This window comes from Phasianus colchicus, chromosome 1 (genome assembly GCF_987193195.1).
Source record: "Phasianus colchicus chromosome 1, bPhaCol1.hap1.1, whole genome shotgun sequence".
Taxonomy (NCBI): Eukaryota; Metazoa; Chordata; class Aves; order Galliformes; family Phasianidae; genus Phasianus; species Phasianus colchicus.
Window position 1 is genome coordinate 56,351,500 of NC_143436.1, and position 24,980 is coordinate 56,376,479.

Genomic DNA, 24,980 nt, shown 5'->3' on the forward strand with positions numbered 1-24,980 from the left:
GCTGCAGTGACCAGGTGATGGTTGATGGTGGAGAAGGGAACAAGCTGCCCTGAGCATGGACCTGAACCAGACAATCTCCAGAGGTTCCTTCCAATTTCAACAAATGTGTGATTAATCAGCTCCTCTTGAAAACAGCTAACTTATTTTTACAACTAGGATGCGTAACAGTAGGTTAAGGCTACCTGTAGAAATTGAGTCGCAACCATGATCAAAGAGCTCTCCTAGAGGAGAGCTACTGTTTGTTCTTCTGGCTTGCTTCCCATCAATGGCATCCAGAGACTGGTAGATAAAAAGTCCTAATGCACCCAGGATGTATGCCCAAAAAGGTGCCTGAAAGAGATTCACATAAAAGGTCACTTGGTGGTTCCCGATTTCTCAGCCAATAATCTATTTAATTAAAGGTAAAATAGTAAAATACTGTGCAGCACAAAACTGTGCTACATTCTGTATACAGTACATTGTATTATTTGTGCTGAAAAAAAAAATGTTTGAAAAAATTAAACTAATCTTAAAAAAGAAGAAAGTAGCATGAAGGCACTTAGGAACATCCTCAGCAGCTTAAATATTAGATACTTAGATGATTTGCTCAGATTTACAACATACAGGTACTAAAACACATCACCAAATAGAGACATCAATTCTTATGGAAAGAGGTTTTTTTTCCAACATAGAAAAACTGGCTATATATGCATTTTGGAAATTGGATTAAAGAAATTAAACTATTCACCTTAACACTGATTCTTAGTTTCAAAACAAGCTGTTGATCAGATCTATTACCACCACTCTTAGGTTTGAATGAGCTGTCCTACACAAAGTAGCTTTCAGAAGCACCGTTTTCATACACAAAGTCGTATGTCCTTGTAAAGGAATTCCTTCTTACTAAAAATTACTTCTGAAACTTCTTGAATGAGGTACAGGTTACATTTTGCTTCAAAAAAATCCAGTGGTATCCTTAACATTAAAAAGTGCTGTTCATGAGAGCACCGAAGTCAGGTGTCAATGCTGGAAACACAATTTGCAGATTTTAATAAGCGAACATAGGCAATCACAAAGCTTAATTCTTTTCGATCTGTAGGCAGGAGGTTGCTGCAACTCCTCTCTTGTAGTGCAAGCAGACCAATGTGATTATGTGTATTTCAGAAAGCGAAGGCTATTAATTAGATTTAGACAATTGATCAATTTTCTCACTGAGGTGGGCTTTGTCCATGCTCAGATGGACCTAGTGTTATTGTTGGGGAGAAGTCAAAAACAATAATTTCAGTCAATTTCTTGGGAGGGACAGAAGAAGGCAGCAGTAAGAATACCCATGAAGAGAGCCAGCCAACATGGTCTTCTCATCACTATGCTCCATGGCTTCAGTTAAAGTTATGCCCAAATTACAATGATCATAGAACACACCTTGTGTTTAGAAGAGGTTCAGTCCTAAGCCTGAAAACTTTCTCCAGTTTCCAGTAAAAGGCTGTCATATTTTTTTATGGTGATGACAGCAATACACGTTTGACAGATACCAGTGGAATTAGTTGAGTTGCAGAGATTTCTTCTCCCTTGTCAGCATAGCTCAACTAGAAGCTATTGTGTTTTGTGGAATAGGGCTAAATGAATCTGAATTCTTAAGTACTGTTTGAAAAACTTTTGCTCCTGTAATGAAGGAGGAAAGGCAGAGCTGTCAGCAACAAGAGGAGCCAATTGCTGCAGTGGCTGGGTCCAAAAGAGCTGTGGGGAAGGGGAAAAAGCTTAAGGCTTTCAGTGATGCAAGCTTACCTGGAGCCACTCTCCACTAGGAAGCAGAAGATGCCTGGCAGCCCCCACTCCTGCCCTTACCCTTCTCAGAGGGTTCTCTGCCACAGGTTAGCCATTTCAAGGGGTGAAAGCACACCGAGGATCCCAATGAAGCTAAGATCATTTTACTTGTGATGTAATTCAAAGATGAAAGGTAGTGCAGCAGCTATAGGGGCTTTTTCAGGATCACTTTGCTTTGTGGAGAATATGAGATAGTTTCAAACAAGCCAGCTCTCCCAGCAGAGATTTATAAAGGAAGCATTATGAGCAGAAAGCTAAGAGAAATTGAGAGTTCCATTCCTATCCTGTAATAACTGTGCAATTTTATCACCAATATTCCTTTGAAATACCACTACAGTAGTTTGCAGGGTTTTATGATGTGCCTTCACACACTTTTACAAGTTACATGAAAATAGCATTAGATCTACTGATGATTGTAATCTCAGGATTGAGGCAAGTAATCAGGTCACACCTGGCAATGCTGCCCAGGCTCCATTAGGCTCTTCTCCTTTTGCAATATTCTACCTATATCTGAAACAGACTGATCTTACTTAACTTGTTGAAGTTACAAGGGTCTTCGTATCATGGAGAAAAGCAGACTGTACCCAGTGCTCAGTACACTAGCCACATTCCTCCCTCCTGCCCTAGAACTCCACAATATAAGATAAAAGAATTCTTGTTCATGGTAACATCATCTCTATCTTACCTCAAAGAAGCAAAGCAACTTCAAGTTAGACCATTCTATTAGGTGTTTTGGCACTACAGCGGCTTTTGTCTATTTCCAAGCTTTAGTATAGGCATAGCATCAAGAGTGCTGATACATGCCTGCTTGCCTTAGAGCTCCAGCTGACACAAATCAGACCAACAACACCTCCCAGGCTCCCAAACTAGAACCATCCTCTTCACCCCGCTGCAAAGAGGGGGAAAGAGTTTTTGTTTTCCTGGCAGTGAGGATCATCTGTGTCCATTAACACCTGTAAGGAATGAGTCCCTTATAGCTAAAGCTGCCATCTCCTGACCAGCCTCCTCCATGCCTGGCTCTCCATCCAGGGAGGTCCGTAGCCACTTCCCACGTTGCACCCAAGCCGTCTGCAAATTAGAGAAGTGGGAGCATTTGAGAATGCTGACATGGCTGAGGGACTCAGCTGAAAGGTCAGGAGGCTCCCAGTAATCATCAGCTTTTCACTGATGAGGTGTTTATTATCTCAGCCCGAAGTTATATCCTGCATCAAGCAAATGCATTATTTGGCTAGGAATACATGCTATTCTACCAAAGCTAGAATACAATACAAACTCCAGTGAAGAAAGAACAAACAAACACAAAAGGCTTCTCTGCTTGAATTAAAAAGAAGTCTGAAAGATTATATAGGGTCTCGTCAACTGCAGATTTGGTAAAGGTCAGGTCACATGCTGAACCCAGGGTTTGAAGATGCCAAGAAAATGCAGACATAGCATTGGGCAGGACTGCATGGCACGCCTCGCATTCAGGAAGCAGCATAGGTCCAACAGCAGCCCTTGTTTTGTGTCCCTGTGACAGCTGACTGCGGAAGAGCTGCAGGAGAGTGGATATGCTGAGAAGATCCCTTGCCACTTATTTCAAAGTTCAAACCCACCGAGTTCAACAGCCCAAAAACTGCAACATTTAAATATTCACCCACATCTCCTCATTACTCACTACTTTTAGTTATAATGTAATTCCCTCAATTCCCATAGCACTAGTTCTAGCCTGTAGTGCCCCTTTCTGGCAGAGATGCACAAAAGGTCACTGGACTTCCTCCCTTTCTCCCTAGAACTGGAGAATTTCTCTCACTTGTGTCAAGATGAAGCCTTCAGTACAGTTGTACTAACAGCAGCAGAAGGAAGGGGGCTGTTTAAATCTGCATTACAATGGGGCAGAAAAAAGAATAACCATAACACATCCCTAGTGCACTTTCCAACAGCAGGGACTTCTTGCATTCCTCCAACCTCCTCCTCTCCCCAGTAAACACCCTCAGGTTGGATATTAGGAAACATTTCTTCTCAGAGAGTGGTGCTGCAGTGGCACAGGCTGCCCAGGGAGGTGGTGGAGTCACTGTCCCTGGAGGGGACACCTACCTGCTGCTTTACTCTCTCTCCCACAAACTGCAAATCCATAACCTTTCCCTTCCAGCCCTTCACAGAACTGTGGGGGCTGGAAAGGACCTCTAGAGATCATCTAGTCCAACCCCCTCACCAAAGCAGGCTCTCTAGACAAGGTTGCACAGCTGCCCTTCTCTATTTGCAGTGTCCTCTGGGAAATTACAGACAATGGGAAGAGATGCCCTGAATGAACACAAACAAAAGAGAACAGAAGAAGCCAAGAGCATGCAGGACAAATCTTTACCAGTGGATGAAATCCACTCTAATCAGTTTTGGCCTTTCTTTGCTTAGATCCTCCTACAGCTACTACAGGACTTTTTAATGGATTTAAGTTCAAAACAAAGAAAGAGCTGCTGTTAGTATGAAAACCCTGTGCTAATGGAGTAACTGCAGCTGCTTCAGAGAAGTAGGCTTGCAAGGAGTGCTCCTTTTAGTAACAAAAACTGTTCACTACCACACAGTGGGGATAAATGGCCATCCTCATCTAAAGTGTGCTCCTTCTACTCTCTAATAGCACAGTGTTCATACTGTAGGTCAGCAGAACTTTCAGTAAATAAATATTCTATGATTATTGTCAGATCACCCACCTCACTGATATCACACTTAATAGCACCGTCACTTTTTGTCATATCTAGGAAACCCAGCTGTGCTATGATACACTGAAACCCAGGAAATGGTCAGCAATGATGATCATCCTTAGTTCTTCCTTTCAAGAGGAGAACGTAGGAGAATAAATCTGCTAAGGAGACAACGAGTGGGTTAAAGGGAGATCTTGCTTCCACCAGAAAGCATTATCTCCAGAGTTACAGTATAGCAGCTATGATTGATCAACACACCCAAGGGATGAGATGCCATCCAGAGACCTAGACAGGCTCAAGCAGTGGGCCCCTGAGAACCTCATGAGGTTCAACAAGTCCAATTGCAAGGTTGTGGCAAACTTATTATCAGTACAAGTAGGGGGATGTAAGAATGGAACACAGCCCTGCTGAAAAGGACTTGGAAATACTGGTGGATGGCAAGCCGGGCATGAGCCAGCAATGTGCCCTCACAGGCCAGAAAGCCAACTATATCCTGGGCTGCATTAAAAGAAGCATGGCTGGAAGGGTGAAGGAGGTGATCCTGCCCCTCTATTCTGCACTGGTGAGACCTCACCTCGAGTACTGCGTCCAGCTGTACAGCCCTCAGTACAGGAGAGACATGGAGCCATTGGAGCACATCCAGAGGAGGGCCACAAAAATGACCCAAGGGATGAAACACCTCCCTGTAAGGACAGTCTGCAAGAGCTGGGGCTGTTCAGGGCTCCAGGAAGACCTGAGAGTGGCCTTTCAGTTTCTAAAGGGGAGCTGCAAGAAAGAAGGGGAGAGACTCCTTAATGGGATCTGCTGTGATAGGACAAGGGGAAATTATTTCCAACTAAAAGAGGGGAGATTTAGACTGAACATAAGGAAAAAGAGAGGTGGCAGATGCCCCATCCCTGGAGACACTCAAGGCTGGAGGGGCTCACAGCACCCGATCTAGTTGTGGGTATCTCTGTTCATTGCAGGAGAGTTGGACTACATGGCCTTTAAAGGTCCCTTCCAACTCAAACAACTTTCTGATTCTAAGAGAAAGGAAGAAAGAAAAGAGTCTTCAATCATAGTAAAGAAGATACATCAACTCTGTACAGGGCATGAAATGCGCAGCCAGTGTCCCCCCAGCCAGTGTAATGTGTTTTATTTCTGTAGGTGGCTGTCCTGTTCTCAAACAGAAGGAAATGGAACAGACACTGTGAAAATCCACACATGTCGATTTTAGCTACTGCAGTGCTTGTGGGGTGTGGTCTGCTGTGACTCAGAGATAAGGAGGCTTATGATAAAGGGTGCATTTATAGAAGATGGCAATACAAGTCATGTTTTACACAGGAAGGCACTGCTTGAGCAGGCAGCATTTATAAAGCCAAAACATGCTGTTCTGGTCAGCAGCAAATTGGCATTTAGTAGCTACTGGTGCTGATGAAGATGCCAAGTAGAGTGTATAAGGAAATAGCTACTACACAGTAAGAGGACAAGGAAGCGTTGTATGGTTTCAGACGTCAATTGCATTGTGTGGGGCAGGGAAAGCATTATTAAATTGTGGAATTCACTGCAATAGGACATAACAGAAGCTGAAAGCATTCAAAATGAAGAATTTAAAAGGCAAAATCGAGGGGAAGTTGATCCACCAGTTGTTCTAACAGGTATCTCAGTGGAATCCCTACTGAGAACTCCCTGCTCCAGTCTCTGGGATGCACACACCAGGGCAGAGCACTCTGCTCTCAGCATCTACCACCAGGGGCTCCCAGGGAGCTCTGAGCAGATGGACCTGGGTCTGACCAGGTACGAGGGAGCTGCCATCCATGGGCTTGGTTTTGCCACTTAAAACCTAATTATGTACTGTGTGCTTCAGTGTTTTCAACAGGACTATTAAGAATGGTTTCTTCGTGAATGGAGGGAGAGGCTCACTAGCACAGCGAGGCAACGTTTACATGCACCATACTACTAGTTCTGCTTGTGCTATGCCCACCTTTAACATAACTTTCACTTCCACCTTTCCCCAGGAGGCCCTTCCAGCCTGCACACTAAAAGCACAAAGCAGATGTTACAACAGTGCATATAACACTTGGTAGTGTTGCAGCAGGTTTAGCTTTTTTTCAGAAAGCCATCCAGTCACCATCTTCACTTGAGAAAGGCTGAAAAGAGCATAAGAAAGATAATGATGGTGAGGGGAGCAGCAAAAGCCAGGGCATGCTCACAGAGCAGAGGCAACAGAAGTTTTGTCTCTGCTCAAAGAACAATGCAACAGGAGTATGCTTTTATGCTATACACTTATAATTGATATACTGATGTCTAAATGAGAAAGTTTGATCCAGACTGTATGTTCTTATAGAAATCAAGCTCTGTGACAATCATAAATGTTCCTAAAATTCAACCTGAGCTTTCCTGGAAGAAGTAATTCCCTGAATGTCTGCAACATAATGTTTTTGTATGAGTCCTCAAACCAAAAAATAACTTAAAATTTACTCGCTTTATCATTATGTTCATGGCAAAGAAAGAAATGCTAGAATGAACACCGTGACACGCAGCTGGCACAGGACTGATACCTACATCACAACAGTAAGCTGAAGGTAGCAGCTCTACAGCCATTAGAATCACAGAATCACTGGCTTGGGTTGAAAATGACCTTAAAGCCTACCAATTCCAACGCCTTGCCATGGGCAGGGGTGCCTCCCAGCAGCTCAGGCTGCCCAGGGCCCCATCCAACCTGGCCTTGAGCTCCTCCAGGGATGAGGCACCACAGTTTCTCTGGGCATCTGTGCCAGTGCGTCACCACCCTCTGAGTGAAAAATTTCCCCTGACATCTATCTAACCTAAAATCTCTCTTCTTTTAGTTTAAAGCCATTTCCCCTTTTCCTATGCCTATTAGACCATGTGAAAAGTTGGTTCCCCTCCTGCTGATAAGCTCCCTTCAAGTACTGGAAAGCCACTGTGAGGTCTCCCTACAGCCATCTCTTTTCCAGGCTGAACAAGCCCAACTTCCTCAGCCTGTCTTCATAGGAGAGGTGCTCCAGCCCTCTGGTCATCCTCTTTCTTCTGGCTCTCTTCTGGACTCGCTCCAGCAGCTTCATATCTTTCTTCTGCTGGGGGCCCCAGGCCTAGAAGATGACAACCTGCAGTTTCCAGCCATTTAATCTCCTCTCTCTTCTTTTTCCTTACTGCCTGCAGCTGAGTCCCAAGGAAGCCAAAAGGGTTAGGCCAAAATGAGTTAGTTTTGACTTGGATCAGTCAGATCAGATCTGACTGCTGCAAGCATCACTGCTGGCATGAATGGCAAAGCAATTAGGGACAAATAAGGATGCTTCTGTCAACAAGAACGCTCATGGAAGTATATCCAAGTTATATATATATACATATATAAAACAACCCAACTGCCAACCCCCATCTCTGCCATTAAGATTTAAGCCCATCGGAACAACAGAACAGCCACGCTTCAGGACACAAAGCCCCCCACACAGAGGGACTTTTCCCTGATATTCCCCACTCCAACTACCATGGAAAATAACGTCCTGGGAAACTTTTAGGTGCAACCCGCACACCGCCCCAATTTCAAGGCAAACCCACCGTGCCCTCCGCGGACACGGGCCCGGCTCTCCGGGCGCTCCGTGCCGGCGGGGACCGGGGGAAGCCGCGTGCCGCAGGGCGATACCTGCTCGGTGGCGGTGGGGCAGGAGGCGATGAGCGGCAGCGCCGTGAGGCAGTTCAGCAAGAGGCCGCCGAGGGTGATGGCGTTGGGGGCCAACCACGGCGGGAGCCGCTCCACCAGCCAGCCCCAGTAAGGCTGCAGCCAGGGCTCCAGCAGCGAGCGTCCGGCCGCGCTGTAGCGGTGCTGCTCCAGGCGCTTCAGCTGCGCCGGGCTGAGGGGCGCGGGCAGAACCCACGGGGCGGCCATTCCGGACGGGCCGCGAGGCACCGGACTCAGGCGGCCGCCGCCGCCGCTCGGGGCGGGGCTGAGGCAGCAGCGGAAGAGGCCGACGCCCCGCGGCCGCCTCTCCTCGGGGAAACCGCCGCCCCCGCCGCGCCTCTTCGACTTGTCTGAGTTCTTTGGTTCTCTGCTTGGTCGTTTCCCTCACTTCGGGGCGCGGCCGTCGCCTCAGACGGGATCGCGGTGCTGCCCGCACGGCGCCATTTCCCGAGCCCGCGGGCACGGCGCCGTGGGCTGAACGGTCTCACCGGCCTGCGGAGTGTCGGGCCCCGTGGCTGTGGGGTATACAAACACTGCGTGCCCAGGACCTCCTTGGCCTAGGTCAGGCTCCACAGCCAACCTGGCCTTGAGCGCCTACGGGGATGGGACACCCACGGCTTCTCTGGGCAGCTCTTGTGCCAGTGCCTCACCGCCCCTCGAGAGAAATCTTCCTCCTAACGTCTAACCTGAATCTCCCTTATTTCAATTTGAAACTGTTCCTGCTGGTACTGTCACTATCTGAACGTGTTAAAAGCCGGTCTCCTTCCTGTTTATAAGCTGCCTTTAAGTACTGAAAAGGTGTCTCTACAGCATTCTCCAGGCTGAACAAGCCCAGCTCCCTCAGCCTGTCTTCATAGCGGAGGTGCTCCAACCCTCTGAGCATTCTCATGGCTCTCCTCTGGATCTGCTCTAACGGCTTTGCGTCCTCCCTGTGCTGGGGGCTTCAGGCCTGGACACAGTACTCCAGATAGGGCCTCACAAGGCAGGGCAGAGGGGTACAATCACCTCTTTCTCTCTGCTGCAGTCCCTCTGCTGATTTAGTCCAGAACTCACTTGGCCTTCTGGGCTGCAAGTGCATGCTGCTGGCTCATGTCCAGCTTCTTGTCCATCAAGACCCCCAGGTTCTTCTCCTCAGGGCTGCTTTTAAGGGTGTCTCCCTTAAGGGAGTACACGTATCTGGTATTGCTCCGATCCAAGTGCAAATTAATCCATTGGGGGCCAGAGGCTGTAGCCTTTTGGCTGGTCATAACAGTCTTTTGATATAGAGCAGTTTCCTGTTACTCAGTGTAAGCCAGTTCCCTTTCTTTGATGAAGCCAGTAAGTTTTTGAGCACGTTTTTCTACGCAAATGTCAGGAGTGCTTGACATACACAAAATGATCTTAGAAGCATTTCAGTTGGAAAGGACATTTAAAGGTTACCTACCTTAGCTGCTCTGCAATGAAGGAAACAGATGAGTGTACCTTATGTCCAGTAAATACAGTGAGAGACAGTGATTGGGGATTAGGGCTGGAACAGAAAAGAAAGGAACCACAAGCAAATGGAAGGATAATGCAATAACAAAGTAAAGATTCAATGGCAGCCAAGCAGAGAAGGGCAAAAGCACTTATATTCAATGCCAGCCAGATCCCTAGGACATTGGAATCACTGGGCTTGAAAAAAAGTGAAACTGCTGCTTTGAATTCCTTGAGCATTACTGCTGTCAAGGAGCATAAGGGTATTGGTATTTAGAGAGATCACTCAAGCTCTTTTCAATGCCAAGAGGAAAACAGTTTTTGGAAGAGTTGTAAGTGAACCACCACTGCATCCATTATTATTATTATTATTTTAATTATTATTATTTATTTATCATAAAAAAGATAGGGACTGAGTAGATGAATTTATTATTGAACCCGAAAAGGGACTTTGCATGTTTGTTTGTTTTTTGGTTTGCTTGTTTATTTTAATATACTTTTAAAAGTGTTCAGCAACAAAACACAGAACAAGAGAAGGTAGAAATCAAAGTTAGATGTGTTCAGGTTTCCAGAACTTCCTCAGTATTCAGGATATGCTTTTACTTTTTGCTGTCTGCTTCAGCAAAGCAGCAGCTTTACTTGTCAGTCAGGAAAGCAAGCTGTGAACCCAGTGACCATAAGTATTCTGTGCTTAAAATAGAATGCCTTTTGCTCCAGAATCTCAAGATACAACAAAAGGCATTCAAATAAGTGTCATTTTCAATGCTCTGTTAAAGTTAGCTAAACAAAGTACAGGAAACTTATAGATGTGCTTTTTTTTTTTTTTTTTTTTTTTTTTTTAAAGGGATATTTAAAAAGAAAATCTGACTCTCATTCTGGACTTCCGAATGAACTCTGCCCTGCTGAGGCCACATCTGAAATACTGGGCTTCTCAGTTCAAGAAAGACAAGGAACTTCTAGAGAGAGTCCAGTGGAGGGCCAGAGATGATGAGGGGCCTGGAGCATCTCCCTTACGATGTCAGACTGAGAGCCCTGGGACTGTTTAGCTTGGGGAAGAGAAGGCTGAGGGGAGTCTTATCAATGTTTATAAACATTTATGGTTGTGGAATTCAAGTCAGTGGGGACAGACTTTTTTTGGTGACATACAGCAATAGTACAAGAGGCAGCAGGTACAAACTGGAGCACAGAATGTTCCATACCATCACAAATAAGAACTTATTTTACTGTGAGAGTGACAGAGCACTGGAACAGGTTGTCCAGAGAGGTTGTGGAGTCTCCTTCTCTGGAGATATTCAAAATCTTCCTGAATGCTGTCCTGTGGATCCTACTCTAGGGAATGTGCTTTGGCAGGGGGTTGGACTTAGAGATTTCTAGAATACACTTCCAGTCCTTACAGTTCTTTGATTCCATGATATCTTGATTCAAGCACTGTTTTTCTCCCACTTTCTTTATTTCTGTTATTATTGTCAGTGAGGAAAACTGGCTATGAGCTTTCCATGCAAACAAGAGTCTACAATGCGTGTATCAAGCTCTACAGATAGCTGCTTAAGACAAGATACTTATTTATGTAACAGAAACATTTACACTTCAAGTGCCCTTTCAAGGAGAGCAAGCCAAAAGAAACCAGTGGGGCAAAATATTTTCTTCTGGCTTCTTTAAAAATAAATACCATTTCTTTTTATTAACTTTGATTCCTCTTCCTTTGTGTAAGCGTGTGTGTATGTACACATATGGGTCAGCCTTCTTATTCCAAGTAGTAACTTTCCTTGTCCTATTTCAGTCAAGCTGAACATCAAAGGAGAATTTCAAAAGTAGGAAATTTCTACCAACTTTGTGAAAGTGAGTGGAAAAGAGAATCCTTATAAATTGTGCTACTGAAAGAGATCTGAACTGTAAACTCAACACCAAATAGTTGATGGTGAGTACAAATAGCAAACAGGTAAATAGCCGAAGACTAAACTAGTTTCACATATAATTAAACTTCAGGGAGCACAGCCATAAGCTATGTAATCACTGCCAGTTTCTCTTCTCCTGGAGCTCCTGTATTTTGCTGATACTCCGTATCACATGACCAGGTTTTATTTGCTGCCCTTTACTCCTAGATCTCTTTCATGGTCAATGATTTCCTGTAAATCCCATGTGAGCCTACCTGGGAGAAATTTCCTCTTGGTATCACTGGGCCATGTCTTCTGCAGCATGATATTCTCCTACTGCTTCCATTCTCTCTTGTCATTCTGCCTGTGGTTTTTGCTGTATTACCTTCTCATAAGCTGGTGTTAACTTCAGATTTCAAAATTAATCTTTTTTGTCACTTCCCTTCATCTGTTGAACACTATCCTTGGAGAATTCCATCAGGTGACACATCATAAATAAAAAAATTATTCTCTATTGAAGGTTCTGCAACCTGCTAGAATTTCCTTTCCTGTCCCACTCAATGCTGTAATTCCTTTTAAAGTCATATTCAAGTAATCCTTAATCCAGAGGCTTGGCTGGTCAGCTTCACTAATGAAAGTATGAACTTACAGCAGATTAATACTCGCTCATCTAAATTCCAGCTATGGCCAGATACCCATTATTTCTTGCTGTCATGGTGCATCTCACTCAATGGTAAATGTCAGGCAATGCAACTCAGGAGGAATTAAGGTCATGTGAACATCACACTTAGTGTTCACCCAGTGAAAAGTAGCTTAGTTCAGCTTGTCTGCCAGCACAGTTGCTGTCTGGCACAAATTAGAGAAGCTAATTCCATCAGCAGAGTCCCAGTGGAAGCTGAGGTTTATAGCTGGCCACCAGGTTATTGTGTGTGGTATGTTAAAGCAGAGGAGGCAAATAAATGAACTGTAAACCAGCTATGCATGTATTCCTTTGTTTAGTGAAGCACAACCTCACTGAAGCTATAGCTTTGGTGTTGACCATAATATATCCAATTAGACTCATACTATTTCAAAGGAAGGATGAGATTAAAGCTATGTGGCATATATTCAAACTGACCCTCTCTCAGTGCCTTTTAGGCATCAAAACAGATGAAGGAAAACCCAATTGACTGGTGAAATACAGAATGAAGACAAATAAATAATCATGTGTGGAATTTTCTTCCTAATACTCATGTTGCCTTCCTTGATGTGTAGGTATGAATAGAAAAGAGGGATATGGTTTTGAGAGGAGCAGGTTGAAATGCTGTATGGGGAGCGTCCAAAATCATTGGAAATAGAGAACTGCTTCCTTACACAGAGGGAGGACAGAGGAAAGTCAGAGGAAGGAGAAAAGGGAGAAAAGGGACCTCAGGGTGAATAAAATTTACAGGAAAAAAAAAAAAAAAAGAGTGAGAAAAGACATTCAGATCCCCAGGTGAAAGAAGTGGTAATTCAAATGCAAATTCACCAGCAGTAGTGGTGCATAATAACAAATCCATTTATTCATGCATAATTACTAACTGCTAGGTGTTTGGAAATGTGCTGACATTGGTGTACACAGTGGTACTATTGGTTTAAGTGGATTCTTCACAAACTGTAACTGAGGATCGATCAGTAGTCAGTAAGCACACAACCCATCTTATCTCCACAGCTGGAGTGAGAACAGGCAGGTAAATAAATGAGAAGGTGATAGGGAATTGGCAACCTGGTCAAATTGCATGGGACCTTCTGTCTCACATGCATCAGAGTTTGCCAGAGCCTTACAGATGATCAGACTTCTAAAATACTGCTGGTATCCAGTTCTCTTGGAGGGTAATGACCGTAGAGCTGGAGAATTAATGTAGCAATTTTAGCTTAGCTATGGCGTTTTGGCCTTGCACCATAACCTCACAAATGACATGCTGTAACTCTATTCCTCTGATACTTGTGTAGACTGCGTGACTTGCTCAGAAAAGTGACTGGTCCAAACTGATCAAAGCTGTTACCGATGGAATTTATAATATTTTAAATATTGAAAACACACAGATATTAAACTACACGTATCTGATAGCATCTCTCTCATTCGCCCTCAGTGTTAGGTATGTTAAAGGGTGAGTTCGGTGGCTCAGGAGACTGACCCACTTGGTGCTGTGTGCTCAAGTTCCTGCTCTGCAGTATGCATGAATTTAATATGAAATATGGTGAGATGAAAAAAAGATAGTAAGCAACCACTTGTTAGATCTTAAACACTTCATATTTATTGTACATTAAATAAAACAATTTCAGTTCAGTTGAGAGACCGATGAGTCGGATTTAGGAAATCAAAACTTCTAAAGGAAGATATGTTCAGATTAAGTGATCATTAAGTACATATGAATTAATTACGTTCTAGTAAAACCATATTCTGTTAAGCAATTCTCAGGTGGATAAGATACATTATCAAAGAGGTATGTATTCCAAAGGTCTTATTGCACATCTACTGACAAATCCTTGTACCTTCAGTCTGCGAAAGGTTTGCATTGTACCACCGAGTACAAACTGACTTCCTCCTCGTACACAGTTTCTCCTCTTTCCTCATTTAAAAAAAATCAAAACACTATATCAAACAGAAAATAAAGCTGAACATTACAAAGAGTGTGTTGTCTTCAGTTCATTTCATTTCAATCCCAAAGCAATCCATGCGTATTCTTTCTTTTCAGTAAGAGCAGGCAGGGAAAACAGAGCGACAAATGAGAAAAGAAAAAAAAAAAAAAGAAGAAAGGAAAAAAAAGAAAATCTCCAGCCACACGTTTGTTCTGTTGTTGCAAGGACTAAAATGCTGTAACTCTGGCTGCCCATTCCCAGCGCGGTGGCAGGAAGCACTGTGGTCGGACTCTCACTTCCCTTCAGTTTTGTCTGCCTGTACTTCACGCATATATGAATCAATGATATGCGGAGGCACTCCATCCATTAAGAGTTTGAAGAACGAAAGCCCACCTACAAACAAGGGATAAGACAATTTTCAGGTTCAAAATCCCTGGAGCGATGAATAGGTTTGTGCCATTAATTTCTGCCTTAAGTGGCAGAGATTTAGTCAGCCCCTACCATATATTTGATTTTGAGATAGGATAAAATTCATCCCTGTTCAAAAGTTCAGCACAAGAATTAACCATTATTTAACTTCCCGTTCCCTTGCTCAGGATGAATTGCATTTCTGTTTGCTGGTAAGTCTCGTATACGGTCATTCATCTCACCCCATGCAATATTCTCTGATTAGCAAGTAACCCTCTTGGATTTCCATCAGATTGGGTGCAGAGCACTTGGAGATGGAAGTCAGCGCAGAAGGAGAAACGGAGAAAACACCCGGCACCAAAGAGTTGTGGAAAACATGCAGAGACATTCGTATTATTTCAGAGTTGGGTCTTGTACTGGTTTGTAAGTATTCAGCAAAATATTTACCTCATTGCTTGAAAGTAACACCTGGTGTGGCATGTGTAATATATATGTGTGTGTATACATACACAGAAAAAAAACAAGATTTTAGATAGAGGGGCTGACTGAAATACAGACTCCAGAGATATCTGACTACAGTCAAAGCCTTTATGTCCTGGGGAATTATTTTGGATTCAGGTCTGAATGAAGAACATAAAATCACCTGCCTTCAGCTGCCCGCTGCACGAAAGCTTTGCTTACAGCTAGGGCTGCTCCGCTCTTCATAAGTTGCACCAAAAGGGCACAGGCAAAAGATTTTTGGAGTAGATTGAATAATTTAGGAATCCAAGACAAAATATTTCTTTCAGTGCCCAGAAAAAGTTGTGTGCAGTGTGTAACACACCAGCCAGGGTATCCCGATGTATCAGTGATTGAATATGGACTATCCAAATTAGAACGGAAATCTCATTCTGTTGGAAAAAAAAACTACAAAAGAGCCATGGAAATCTATAGAAGAAAAGAAATGCATGGCTACTTCTGTTAATTTCATTTGGAATGAGGAGAGGAACAAAGATAAATATTTTGCTAAAACACAGGAGGCTGTCTTTACTCAAGGGGAAGGGTGGCATTTGTGCTACATAACACCGATCTTCCTCGTGTAGTTCATTTAGATGCTCTGCTCTGCAAGCTGCCCAATCACCCACTGATAACAGCACTTACCTCTTCAGCTTTTTCTGGAACACATGAAAAGTTTTAAAGCAAAAGTACATTGTCAGGATGAAGATATCATTGTCTCCAAATGCTTCAGCTAAGTGCAACCGAGCCGATACTTATGTACAACATTTATCCCGAGTGCACAGTTTAAGAACCGATATCCTTTATTGACACAAGGATTATCCAGTTAAGGTGCTATTAGTTTCTAGTGATTATTGACTGAACTGTCTTGTTTAACACTTGCATTGCTGCAGAACTCTTTGTTCCCGACCTTAGGTGGATGCACAATGCAGACAAAAAGATACATGCTTTTTAGCATTCTTTTCAACTAATGTAGTGCAAATTTTGATAAGAATCATTCATTTGTAAATGAAATCAAGTGCTGAATAAATATTTCATTTATGTGGAGGCATATTCCTATGTGAAAATAACTGACTGTAAATGCAAAATGTGTTTTATTCATGCTTATTATTTCTGCTATGTCATGCTTGTGGTAAATTCCACTGAAACATGCATTATTAGAGAACAGTGGGAGGTGGTACTACCAGGGTTTACTGTAACAAGCAATTATTTTAAAAATCAAGTTTTATAGGCATTGAGACTATCATACTACTCATTTCAAAAACCATTTTCATTAAGAAACATAATGAAAATCATGCCATACTAGGCAGACATTGTATGACGTGTAAACAGACATAAGCTTCATATGCAAGTACCATATGAAAGCTTACCTTAGATGACAATATACATTCAAAAATCCTTATTCTGAAACTAAGGGAGAGAGAGAAAGAGAAGTAACAATTTAATGCAAACACAAAAGTAGAGAGAAAATGTTGAGTGAAATTATGCTAACAATTATTTCAAGATGATGTTTTAATCCTTAGTCTTGTAAAACATATGGGAATAAAAACACATGGAGAGTAAAAGGCGGGGATCCAGTTCCACTTCAAAATTATCAGTAATGTGTAAAAGCTATATTAATAAGTACAATTAACTATAAATTTTGTAATTAGTCTACAGTATCGACTGGAACCAAATTATGCAACTGATATTTATTGTAAAAGTTTCCAAACGTAGCTTCAAAGAAGCTGACACATATATATATATTGTATTTTCCACCAGGGAAAAAAAGCACACACGTAACACTGAAACATATATATATATGTCGAAACTCTATAAGGCAAAATAATCAAGTACAGACTAATTACGTACCTGTGAACTAAAGTATGTACTTTGTCACATATCCACATTTACATTAATTACAGCATGCCATTGGCTCTATAGGAGCCCTTACCTTTAATGAAACATTTTGACTATATAAAATGTCCGTATTTATGTCCCTATAAAAGCACTCAAATTTGTACCTTTCACAGCCATTTTAGAAAAATACCTTAATACTTCAAATGCTACGGGAACATTGTATAGCCTGATTTCTTAACTTGTTTTAGTTTTGAAATGATACATTTGGATGTATAAAATACTGGAAACTGCTTTCTGGGTATCTTAAAACTGCTTTGCTGATATTCTGGACTTGGGCAAGGTTGCAAGGAAACACATTTCTATGGAAAGGGCCACATTCTTTGCCACTGTAATTCCAATGAATCCACATTTAAAATAAGCTGTAAATGCAACGAAATTTCACATTACTAAAAGTATAAAATTTCAGCCGATTTCAATTGGATCAGGATTTTATCCCTAGATCCTGTTGAGCAAATTCAGGCACAGATTATCATTCAGAGCACTAATCTGTAATAAAAAACTAATCTGTAATAAAGAATGTATTTGAAGCACAGCAAATGACTTCATGATGCTTCTGTTATTTCAGTAATTCTACAAACTGACCGAGAGCCAGTTGCTGAGATACAAAATTCTGTCTCCTACAAAAGTCTAAGTGTTCCAGTAAATAGTAGGCACAGTTACTAAATTAATTCTTCATATATACAAGTAACTTTATTCTCAGTGACATAGCAGAAGCATAGCTAAAACTTTTGTAACTCTGCTGTTAAATTCCTATATTCTTGATTAATTTGGCCTTCTTTGCTCATGTGGCATAGACTTAGTATGCCATGAGACACCAGCTAGTTTAATCTAAAGAAAGCAAATAAATACACACTTTGCATGCAGAAAATGCGTTTCAGTGTGAAAAGAGAGGAAGGGAATGAAATGGAATGGCCAGAGGATTATACTCATTATAAACCTGCTTATTCCCCGCCATGAAGATTGGTTCTCCTGGATTAATTACTCCTTGATATATCACTGCAGAATTAGAATATTTATAGTGGTATTTATTCGCATTTGAAATTCTTCCAAGTTGATTTTAAAACCATATTTTTATTATATTTTTTTCACACAGCATCTTTGTTACCATCAATCGACCAGAATGACCACCGATCTTCAGTTCATTCTTAAGACAAACGTAGTCTAAAAACACATTTCATGATGAAAAGAAGTGCAGTGTTCTATCTGATTTTTTCCTTGACCTCAATGAACCTGATACAAAATCATTTCCTTACATAAATAGAGATTTAAAGCCATACTTAAGGATCTACCTCAATATATTTAGAATACAAATTTGTTGATTCTTTTTGTTTTCCTTAGTAAAATGGATATGAAAAATATATCATGAGATTCTGTGTATGCATCATCTTTCAAAATAGAGGTATTCTTGTTTCTAAGTTGTATTACATGATCTTTTTCAGCACAGTTATATCTATGAAAAAATTGGACATGCAATCATACGGAGCAGCTCTCTGAGCAGCCTTCTTTAAGTTCACTCAGCAAAACTGAAAACAGACGAGTGAAGCAATGTCTCTCAACTAACATCAGCAAACGTGGGATCTTCTTTTAAAGATAAATAAGGATTTATTATTTTTAGTTATTATTATTATTGGTGCTCATAATTATCATAATTAGCATTAATACTTTTTCAGAAAATGAGCAATAAATTTAGTAGCAAGTAGAAATTTAGATTTGTCACCTCAAATACTGTAAATGGCTAGAAAAGTAGAAAATTGTAGCATGGTGATAACGTTCATAGTCAGAGTATTCATAGAATCATGGAATCATGAATCATTAAGGTTGGAAAAGACCGCTAAGACTACGTGGTCCAACCATAGCATTCATGGCTGGTCTGTTTTTCAAACACCATGCAAAACTGAATCCTAGACTGTTCTGTCTGTAATTCTTCCATGGCATTCCTCAAATTGAGCATATATACACGCATGATAATCTTCAGATTTCCAGCGTGCCAGACATAGTTGGCTAGAGATTCTTTTCTCCATTATTAAGAAAATGCAATTACTGTAATATATACTTCTGCATGGCACAGTGCTCTTTAGCATGACTTACCATGCCAATGTCTCCAGTAATACCACTGTAGCTCATACATTCACCAGATACATAGCATTTCCTAGAGCCTGTTGTTCTTGGTCAGGCAATATTCAACTGCATCTCAACATTACAGATTCATACCCCGAACATTATTTTCTTGACTAAAGTCACACCAGTTTAAAGATATAGAAATGTACACATGCACACGCACATTTCCAAACACAATCCATTTCTAGCAATTCAGACTCCATAATTCTGTGTGTCATTTTGAAGTGCAGTCATCCGAAGAACCCTACTAAATGAACAGACAAGCTGGGAAACTTAAAGACTGTGAGTTCAACACATACGTCGATAGAAGGTTGAAATAAGATTCAGTTATGTTTTTATGTTCATTTAATACTTGTTGCATTTGTCTGTGTCATATAGCAAACCCCAAGCCTATGCTGGTTTGTCAAGCTACAGCTGCTGTCTTTGCTTAATCCTATTCCCTTTGAATTCATCAGTTGAACTGCCAGTCATGTTAAGAGCATCAGCACTGAATCCTTGCAACAGGTGTCCAGCGTCTAAACCCTACGGACTGAAGTCAGGAGACTTCAAACAGTGGCCAATAGGCCTGCCAGGATGCAGAGGGGGATCTCAATGAGGGCAAGGACTCACAGCCCACAGTGCTGGGAAGGAAACACAGACCAAGCAGGCGTGGTAGGAAGGAGTGGGGCTGCTCCAGGTGATGGTATGAGATTGGCCTCTGAAGCATGCCATAATTAGGAGCTTTGTGTTAATGAAGGAATCTGTCACATAGCTAAGGGGAAAGAAACAGCATGCAGCCCAGATGGGATGCTTAATGGACAGTATTTTTCAGGATTTCTTTCAGGTGTGATGCAAACCCAAAACACTGTAGAATCAAATGTTCCGAGTAAGATGTCTGTGGAGTAATATTATAGTTTTTCAGTTGATCTTTTAAAGAAAATATTACTTATTTGAGAAAAAAAAATAAGGTATTTATGAATCTAGAAGTGTTTGTGTTCCAGACATTGGAGTCAATGAGTGTGGGAGGGTTTATTAAAAAAAAATGAGAAGGATAGTCTGAACTTTGTCTACAGAGAGTATTCTTACATTCTCTTTCTCACTTAGCAACTATTGGACCCAATGTAGATGGGTTCAGTTACAATTCCAAGATAGGGCATCAGAGCAAGTGAGGCTGCAGGATGTGCTGCAACCAGCTGGTATGATGATTACTACAGCCCTCAGGACATGATGCCCTAAGCCCAAACTCTATCTGAGATTTCTTTTGAGATGGATGATCAGAGGTATGCTTTAATTTGACTGAGGTGCTAGGGTTTGTTGGCTATGTTAGGAAGTGACTTAAAATCACAGAGCTAGAAGCAATCTTGAGGCATCATTTAGTGCATACTGTAACCCAACAACAAATTTTACTGCTGTCATTCCTCTAAAATTCTCATGGTACCAAAAGCTCTACAACCTCTGCTGTTCTAGTTCTTCACTATTCTAAGTGTAAGTTGCCATGTAGCAAGATACATAAATATATGTATTTTTATATAATCTTTAATTCAACCATTGTGGAAAGCTGTATTTGGGAAAGACCTGGAAGCATTCAAACATAATGGATTGTGTGCTCTCTATTTCAGGACACTAGTCAGAAAACTGGACATAGGAACATTAGGTAGATATTTCTCAGCAAAGATCCTCAAGGACATAATCTCACATGTACCTAGTAATCACTCTAGTAAACAGAACTGTAACTTTTTTTCTCCCTAGATAAATTACTTTTATTTGATTGGAAAAGTATCCAACCATTTCCAGCCTACTTCACATAGCATTACATAAATATGTAATCGTAAACAATTAAATTTCTGTCAGTATTGATCAAAGGTGATTTTTGTCTTTTTTAAGGACATTAAGGCCTGGGGACTTAGAAAGTTTGATGGAATAGCAAATTAACCTGGACTTTGCCTGCTGTATAAAAAAATAGATGAATATATATGAGTATAAAAAATAGATGAAGCAACCTTCCCAGGTGATGAGGTCTTCTGCTGTGCTGTGAAATAGAAAATTTTCTTGTGATTATGGAAAAGATTCATATATCCAGTTCAAGGACATTACCTTTCAAACAACAACATAAAAATAAATCATGACAGTTAAGAAACGTGATATTATGCATACTTTCATTATATTAGTTAAAAGTACAGGTTCATAGGCTGAATATTTATTGCAGTGGCTTCTTGCTAGCAGATTTGAGCTGTGGGACAAGATGCATCAGAAAACACAGAAAATGGAAAGTGAAATCTAAAATCAACACAATACAATGCTTGAGGATATTAAATAGTATAGTTTTCTTTATAGGCAAGCATGATAGAAATAATAAAATTAGGACCATATTTAGATAGCCTAAATTCCCTCTACACTCCTGACTTAAACACTTCCTATTGGCTCTGTGTAGGCAGCTTTCCTTACTTACAACTTCACATTCATTTTTTCAGAAATGCTTATTTCATGGTTGAAGTAAAACCCTTTGGTGAAAGTTAATGCAGTTAAATATGACCACATCTGTTGCCAGGGTCTAATTTTCTGAAAGTACAATTTTCACAAAAATTAACCAGTAGTCCAATCCAAATCCTCTTGTCATTCTTGGTGTCCCAGTCAATGCTAAAGCTTCTCCTCTTTCCCTGTATTTGCAAAATAACATTTAAAATACTTTGCTCCTAAAATAAATTCATTAATTATATCAGCTAGCTTGTGTTCTTGGCAACAGTTCTTGTGTTGCTCCGTGATTTTGCTAACAAACTACATTAACAAGTTTTCCTTGGAAACAAATGTTTTGTTTAATGTGCCCTTTTAAAGCAGACAATATCTGCCATGAATTAATGTTTCTTCCTTCTTCTCTTCTCTCCTTTCCACTTCATGCAGAGACCTGTATCCTATTCAGGATGATTTTTTAACATTTTCTCAAAAAGTTCCATGGCTGAGTCTTATTAGAGTTTACCAGAGCTTTGAGAGTTATGTTCTATCATTGTGTCACTTGTGAAAGAGTCCTTTCAAACACTGAATGTTTGAACTGGGGCTAAGGAGAAGAAAAAGATACAGCGTTAAGTACAACACAGCCCTCAAAGAGAAAACAATGCTGCCAACGTAGTTTATTTTGTACTAACACTGAGTTACTTTCATCAGGGAAAGCTAAAAACCTGTTTAATCTCCTTTTGCTTTTGCCTTGCATGCTTTTGTCTCCTGTGTAAATGGTGTTCAGATGAACAGTACATTTGCAATGAATTAAAACCCTTACCTTTTACTTCCAGTTTGCAATCAACTTCTGCCTCTCCGAGTTCATTGACAGCTCTGCAAGTGTAAGTGCCTCCATCATATGGACTGGGTTTGCGGATCTCCAAGGTACAGACACCTTGGTTGCCGAACATTCGGTACCTTGGGTCATTCAGTATAGCAACCTTGTTTTTCAGCCAGGTTATTTTGGGCTGTGGTAGAAACAAAAGAAGACCCATATGCAGAAACCTACAAATGGAAATGTTTTACCACTGCTTGTGATGCTCTGTTAATGCTGAGTAATTCAGAAATGGTACAAAGTAGATAAAATAGAGATAGAAGGGAAGCTAACCATTAACTAAACTTAAATACAGGCTACATCATGCCTCTGTTTCGGAGTTGTTCAGTGCAGTTCCCATCATGTAATTAAAGACATAAATATAAACTTGTTATCAATATAAGATGTTTTGTAATAACAGCAGACATCTCAGCTTTATCTTTTGATATCCAGTTACTCTGAATCAGAACAGAAAGCATGTTTTTAACAGTGATTTTCAGAAAGAATGGCCACAAGCTGTTGGAAAGTGAATATGTTCTTAAACTCTCCAGAGTTCCCATTTTACTAGACTGAATTTTCATCGCAGAAAATAAATCTCATTAATATGTAACTCAAATTGGAAGATACAATGGAACTAAGAAGTTATGCATTCCCAGAGCATTCCCACAGTGCATTTACTAAAAGCATAATTATCTTTCTGTAGAATACTTATGGCTTCACTTTAATAACAACCTTTACTGTCAGTGTAGGTAGGTCTCTGTACAACCCCACATTTCCTGAGGTTTTGCCGTTTCCCTGTATCATCTGGGGATTTCATAACTGTTATAACACCTATAACACAGGTCCCACACCCCTCCTTTTCTTCACCCAGCTTTGTATAGTAAAAATTGTATTACAGTTTTTGTTGTTGGGTTAAACTTTCTCATGAGTTAACTGACACTGCTGTGCTGTACCTTGGGGTTGCCCCGAACGCTGCAGTTCAAAGTAGCATTGTAACCAGCTACAGCAAACGTGTTAATTAGAGGCTGAGTAAACAGTGGTCGTTCAGTGAAGTCAAAGTCATCGTAAACTGGGTATTTGTAGACTTTACCTATAAAATGAAAACAATGCATTAATAAAGACTAGTGTTGTAGTATAACTAAATACCCAAACATCTTGAAAAGTTACAGAGAGTCTGCATCTATTCTGACCTGCAATGGTTTAGGAATCAGTCTGGTGTAGTAATTTCAATCATCAGGGAGGCTGGAAGGGGACTTGGGAATTGACTATTGCCCTTTTGATATAGAGTTCTGAGAGTTTCTCTTTGTCTCATGAGTAGATGGTGTACCAAATAAAGACAGCTGGACAGACTGACATCTTTCCCTGTGCACAGGCTTCAACAGACACCTTCGTGTCACTGAAACATTTTCCAATCTCCGGTACTGGCTACAGTACAGTCTAGGCCTGACTTTCATGACAGAGTTGAGTAAGCAGTGATGAAAAGCAATTCCTATAGCTCTCTTTTCATTTGTGATCCCATTTCTAACAGAAATGCACTTTTCTTTTTAATAGTGGAAGTGTATTCCTTTTATCCCTGACTTCTAGTCTTTCAGCCTGCCCATGTGGGTTGTACGGATTGTCTGTGTTTATATCATGGCAATTATGTATTCCTTCCTTTCAGAAAAACACAACTAACCAACTTCTTCAGCTGAACTATCAATTTGTGGAATTTTCCTTCCATAAAGAGACACTTATTTTTTCAGGTTTACATTGCTCTTCCAAGCTGACAGTTTCTGAAATATCAGAACTTTTGATAGCAGAGATTCATTTTGTCCAGATTCACATGCTAGAGAGGTGAAGCAAGTGGTTAAGCTTATTTGTTGGCTTGGCCCCGAAATGTACTGCAGCACTGGCATAGCTGGAGCTGAGTCTCCATGGAGAGGCCACGGCTCATGGCTCTTAACAGAGCAACTGCTTTGCTCCTCTTCCAACTCTTGTTGACTTACATCTGCCAGTGGTGTCATATGAGTGTGATATCCAAGACCACAGTAAGTGACAGAACATGGAAAAAATGTCCCACTCCATAGAAAAACTTATAAGCTATGTGGACAAACAACAAAGTCCTAATATGAAATGTCCTAGCTATCCACTGTGCCTCATCTATGGCTTTTACGTCTAATCACCTTCCAGACTCCACACACACCCCATCCCTTTCAATAAGGAAAAGCTAATTAGCTAACCATCTTTTGCAATCAAAGCACTCTCTTTGGTCATTGTTGCATCCTCGCTGAGGCCGCACATGTTTTCAGCGAAGACCCGGAAGTAGTACTCGTTTCCTATGACGAGCTCATTAATGGTGGCACTGGTGCGGTGATAGTGCTCAATTACCGTGAACCATTCCTGAAACATACAAACACAGAGGCTAAGCTTCCCTGCAGCGCAGTGCACCTTTCACACGTATGTTGCTTGGAAGGATCATTGACCTTGGGATAGTACAGTTTTCTCTTAAAGGAATGTTAATGAAGAGTAATGTGCTGAAGTAAACAGTAATTAATTATTCCATCTGACATGAGTGATAATGAGCATACGCAGAGTTCACTACTGAGAAGTGAAGGCTGAATGGAAAGTGGATCCTATTGAATGGTTACACTCTGTTAGCCCAAAGGTTTCTGTTTGGGAAATTCAGCATTACAAAGGTCATTCTTTGTGAGGCAAGG

General features: G+C 41.1%; 2 protein-coding genes across 5 annotated transcripts in view; both read right to left on the reverse strand.

Moving 5' to 3' along the window:
* CHPT1 (choline phosphotransferase 1) overlaps positions 1–8,432 on the reverse strand; it is a 19,035-nt gene extending 10,603 nt beyond the window's left edge. The window contains exons 1-2 of one of the 3 annotated variants that reach the window (XR_016468207.1): positions 8,119–8,431; positions 183–330 (exon numbers count right to left, since the gene is read on the reverse strand). Coding sequence is in view for 2 of the 3 variants with exons in the window: in XM_031589751.2 (XP_031445611.1) it covers positions 183–330; positions 8,119–8,361 (391 nt within the window). In the remaining variant the exon portion in view is untranslated. Of the gene's footprint in view, positions 1–182; positions 331–8,118 lie in introns of all 3 variants that reach the window. The other 2 variants (XM_031589751.2, XM_031589750.2) reach the window with 2 other exon arrangements.
* A 4,516-nt stretch (positions 8,433–12,948) lies between these two features.
* MYBPC1 (myosin binding protein C1) overlaps positions 12,949–24,980 on the reverse strand; it is a 74,200-nt gene continuing 62,168 nt past the window's right edge. Inside the window, exons 25-29 of one of the 2 annotated variants that reach the window (XM_090143893.1) lie at positions 24,504–24,663; positions 23,238–23,374; positions 22,252–22,438; positions 16,355–16,394; positions 12,949–14,474 (exon numbers count right to left, since the gene is read on the reverse strand). In XM_090143893.1, the coding sequence (XP_090000019.1) occupies positions 16,384–16,394; positions 22,252–22,438; positions 23,238–23,374; positions 24,504–24,663 (495 nt within the window). In that variant the 3' untranslated portion in view covers positions 12,949–14,474; positions 16,355–16,383. The remainder of the gene's footprint in view (positions 14,475–16,354; positions 16,395–22,251; positions 22,439–23,237; positions 23,375–24,503; positions 24,664–24,980) is intronic. The other variant, XM_031589715.2, reaches the window with a different exon arrangement.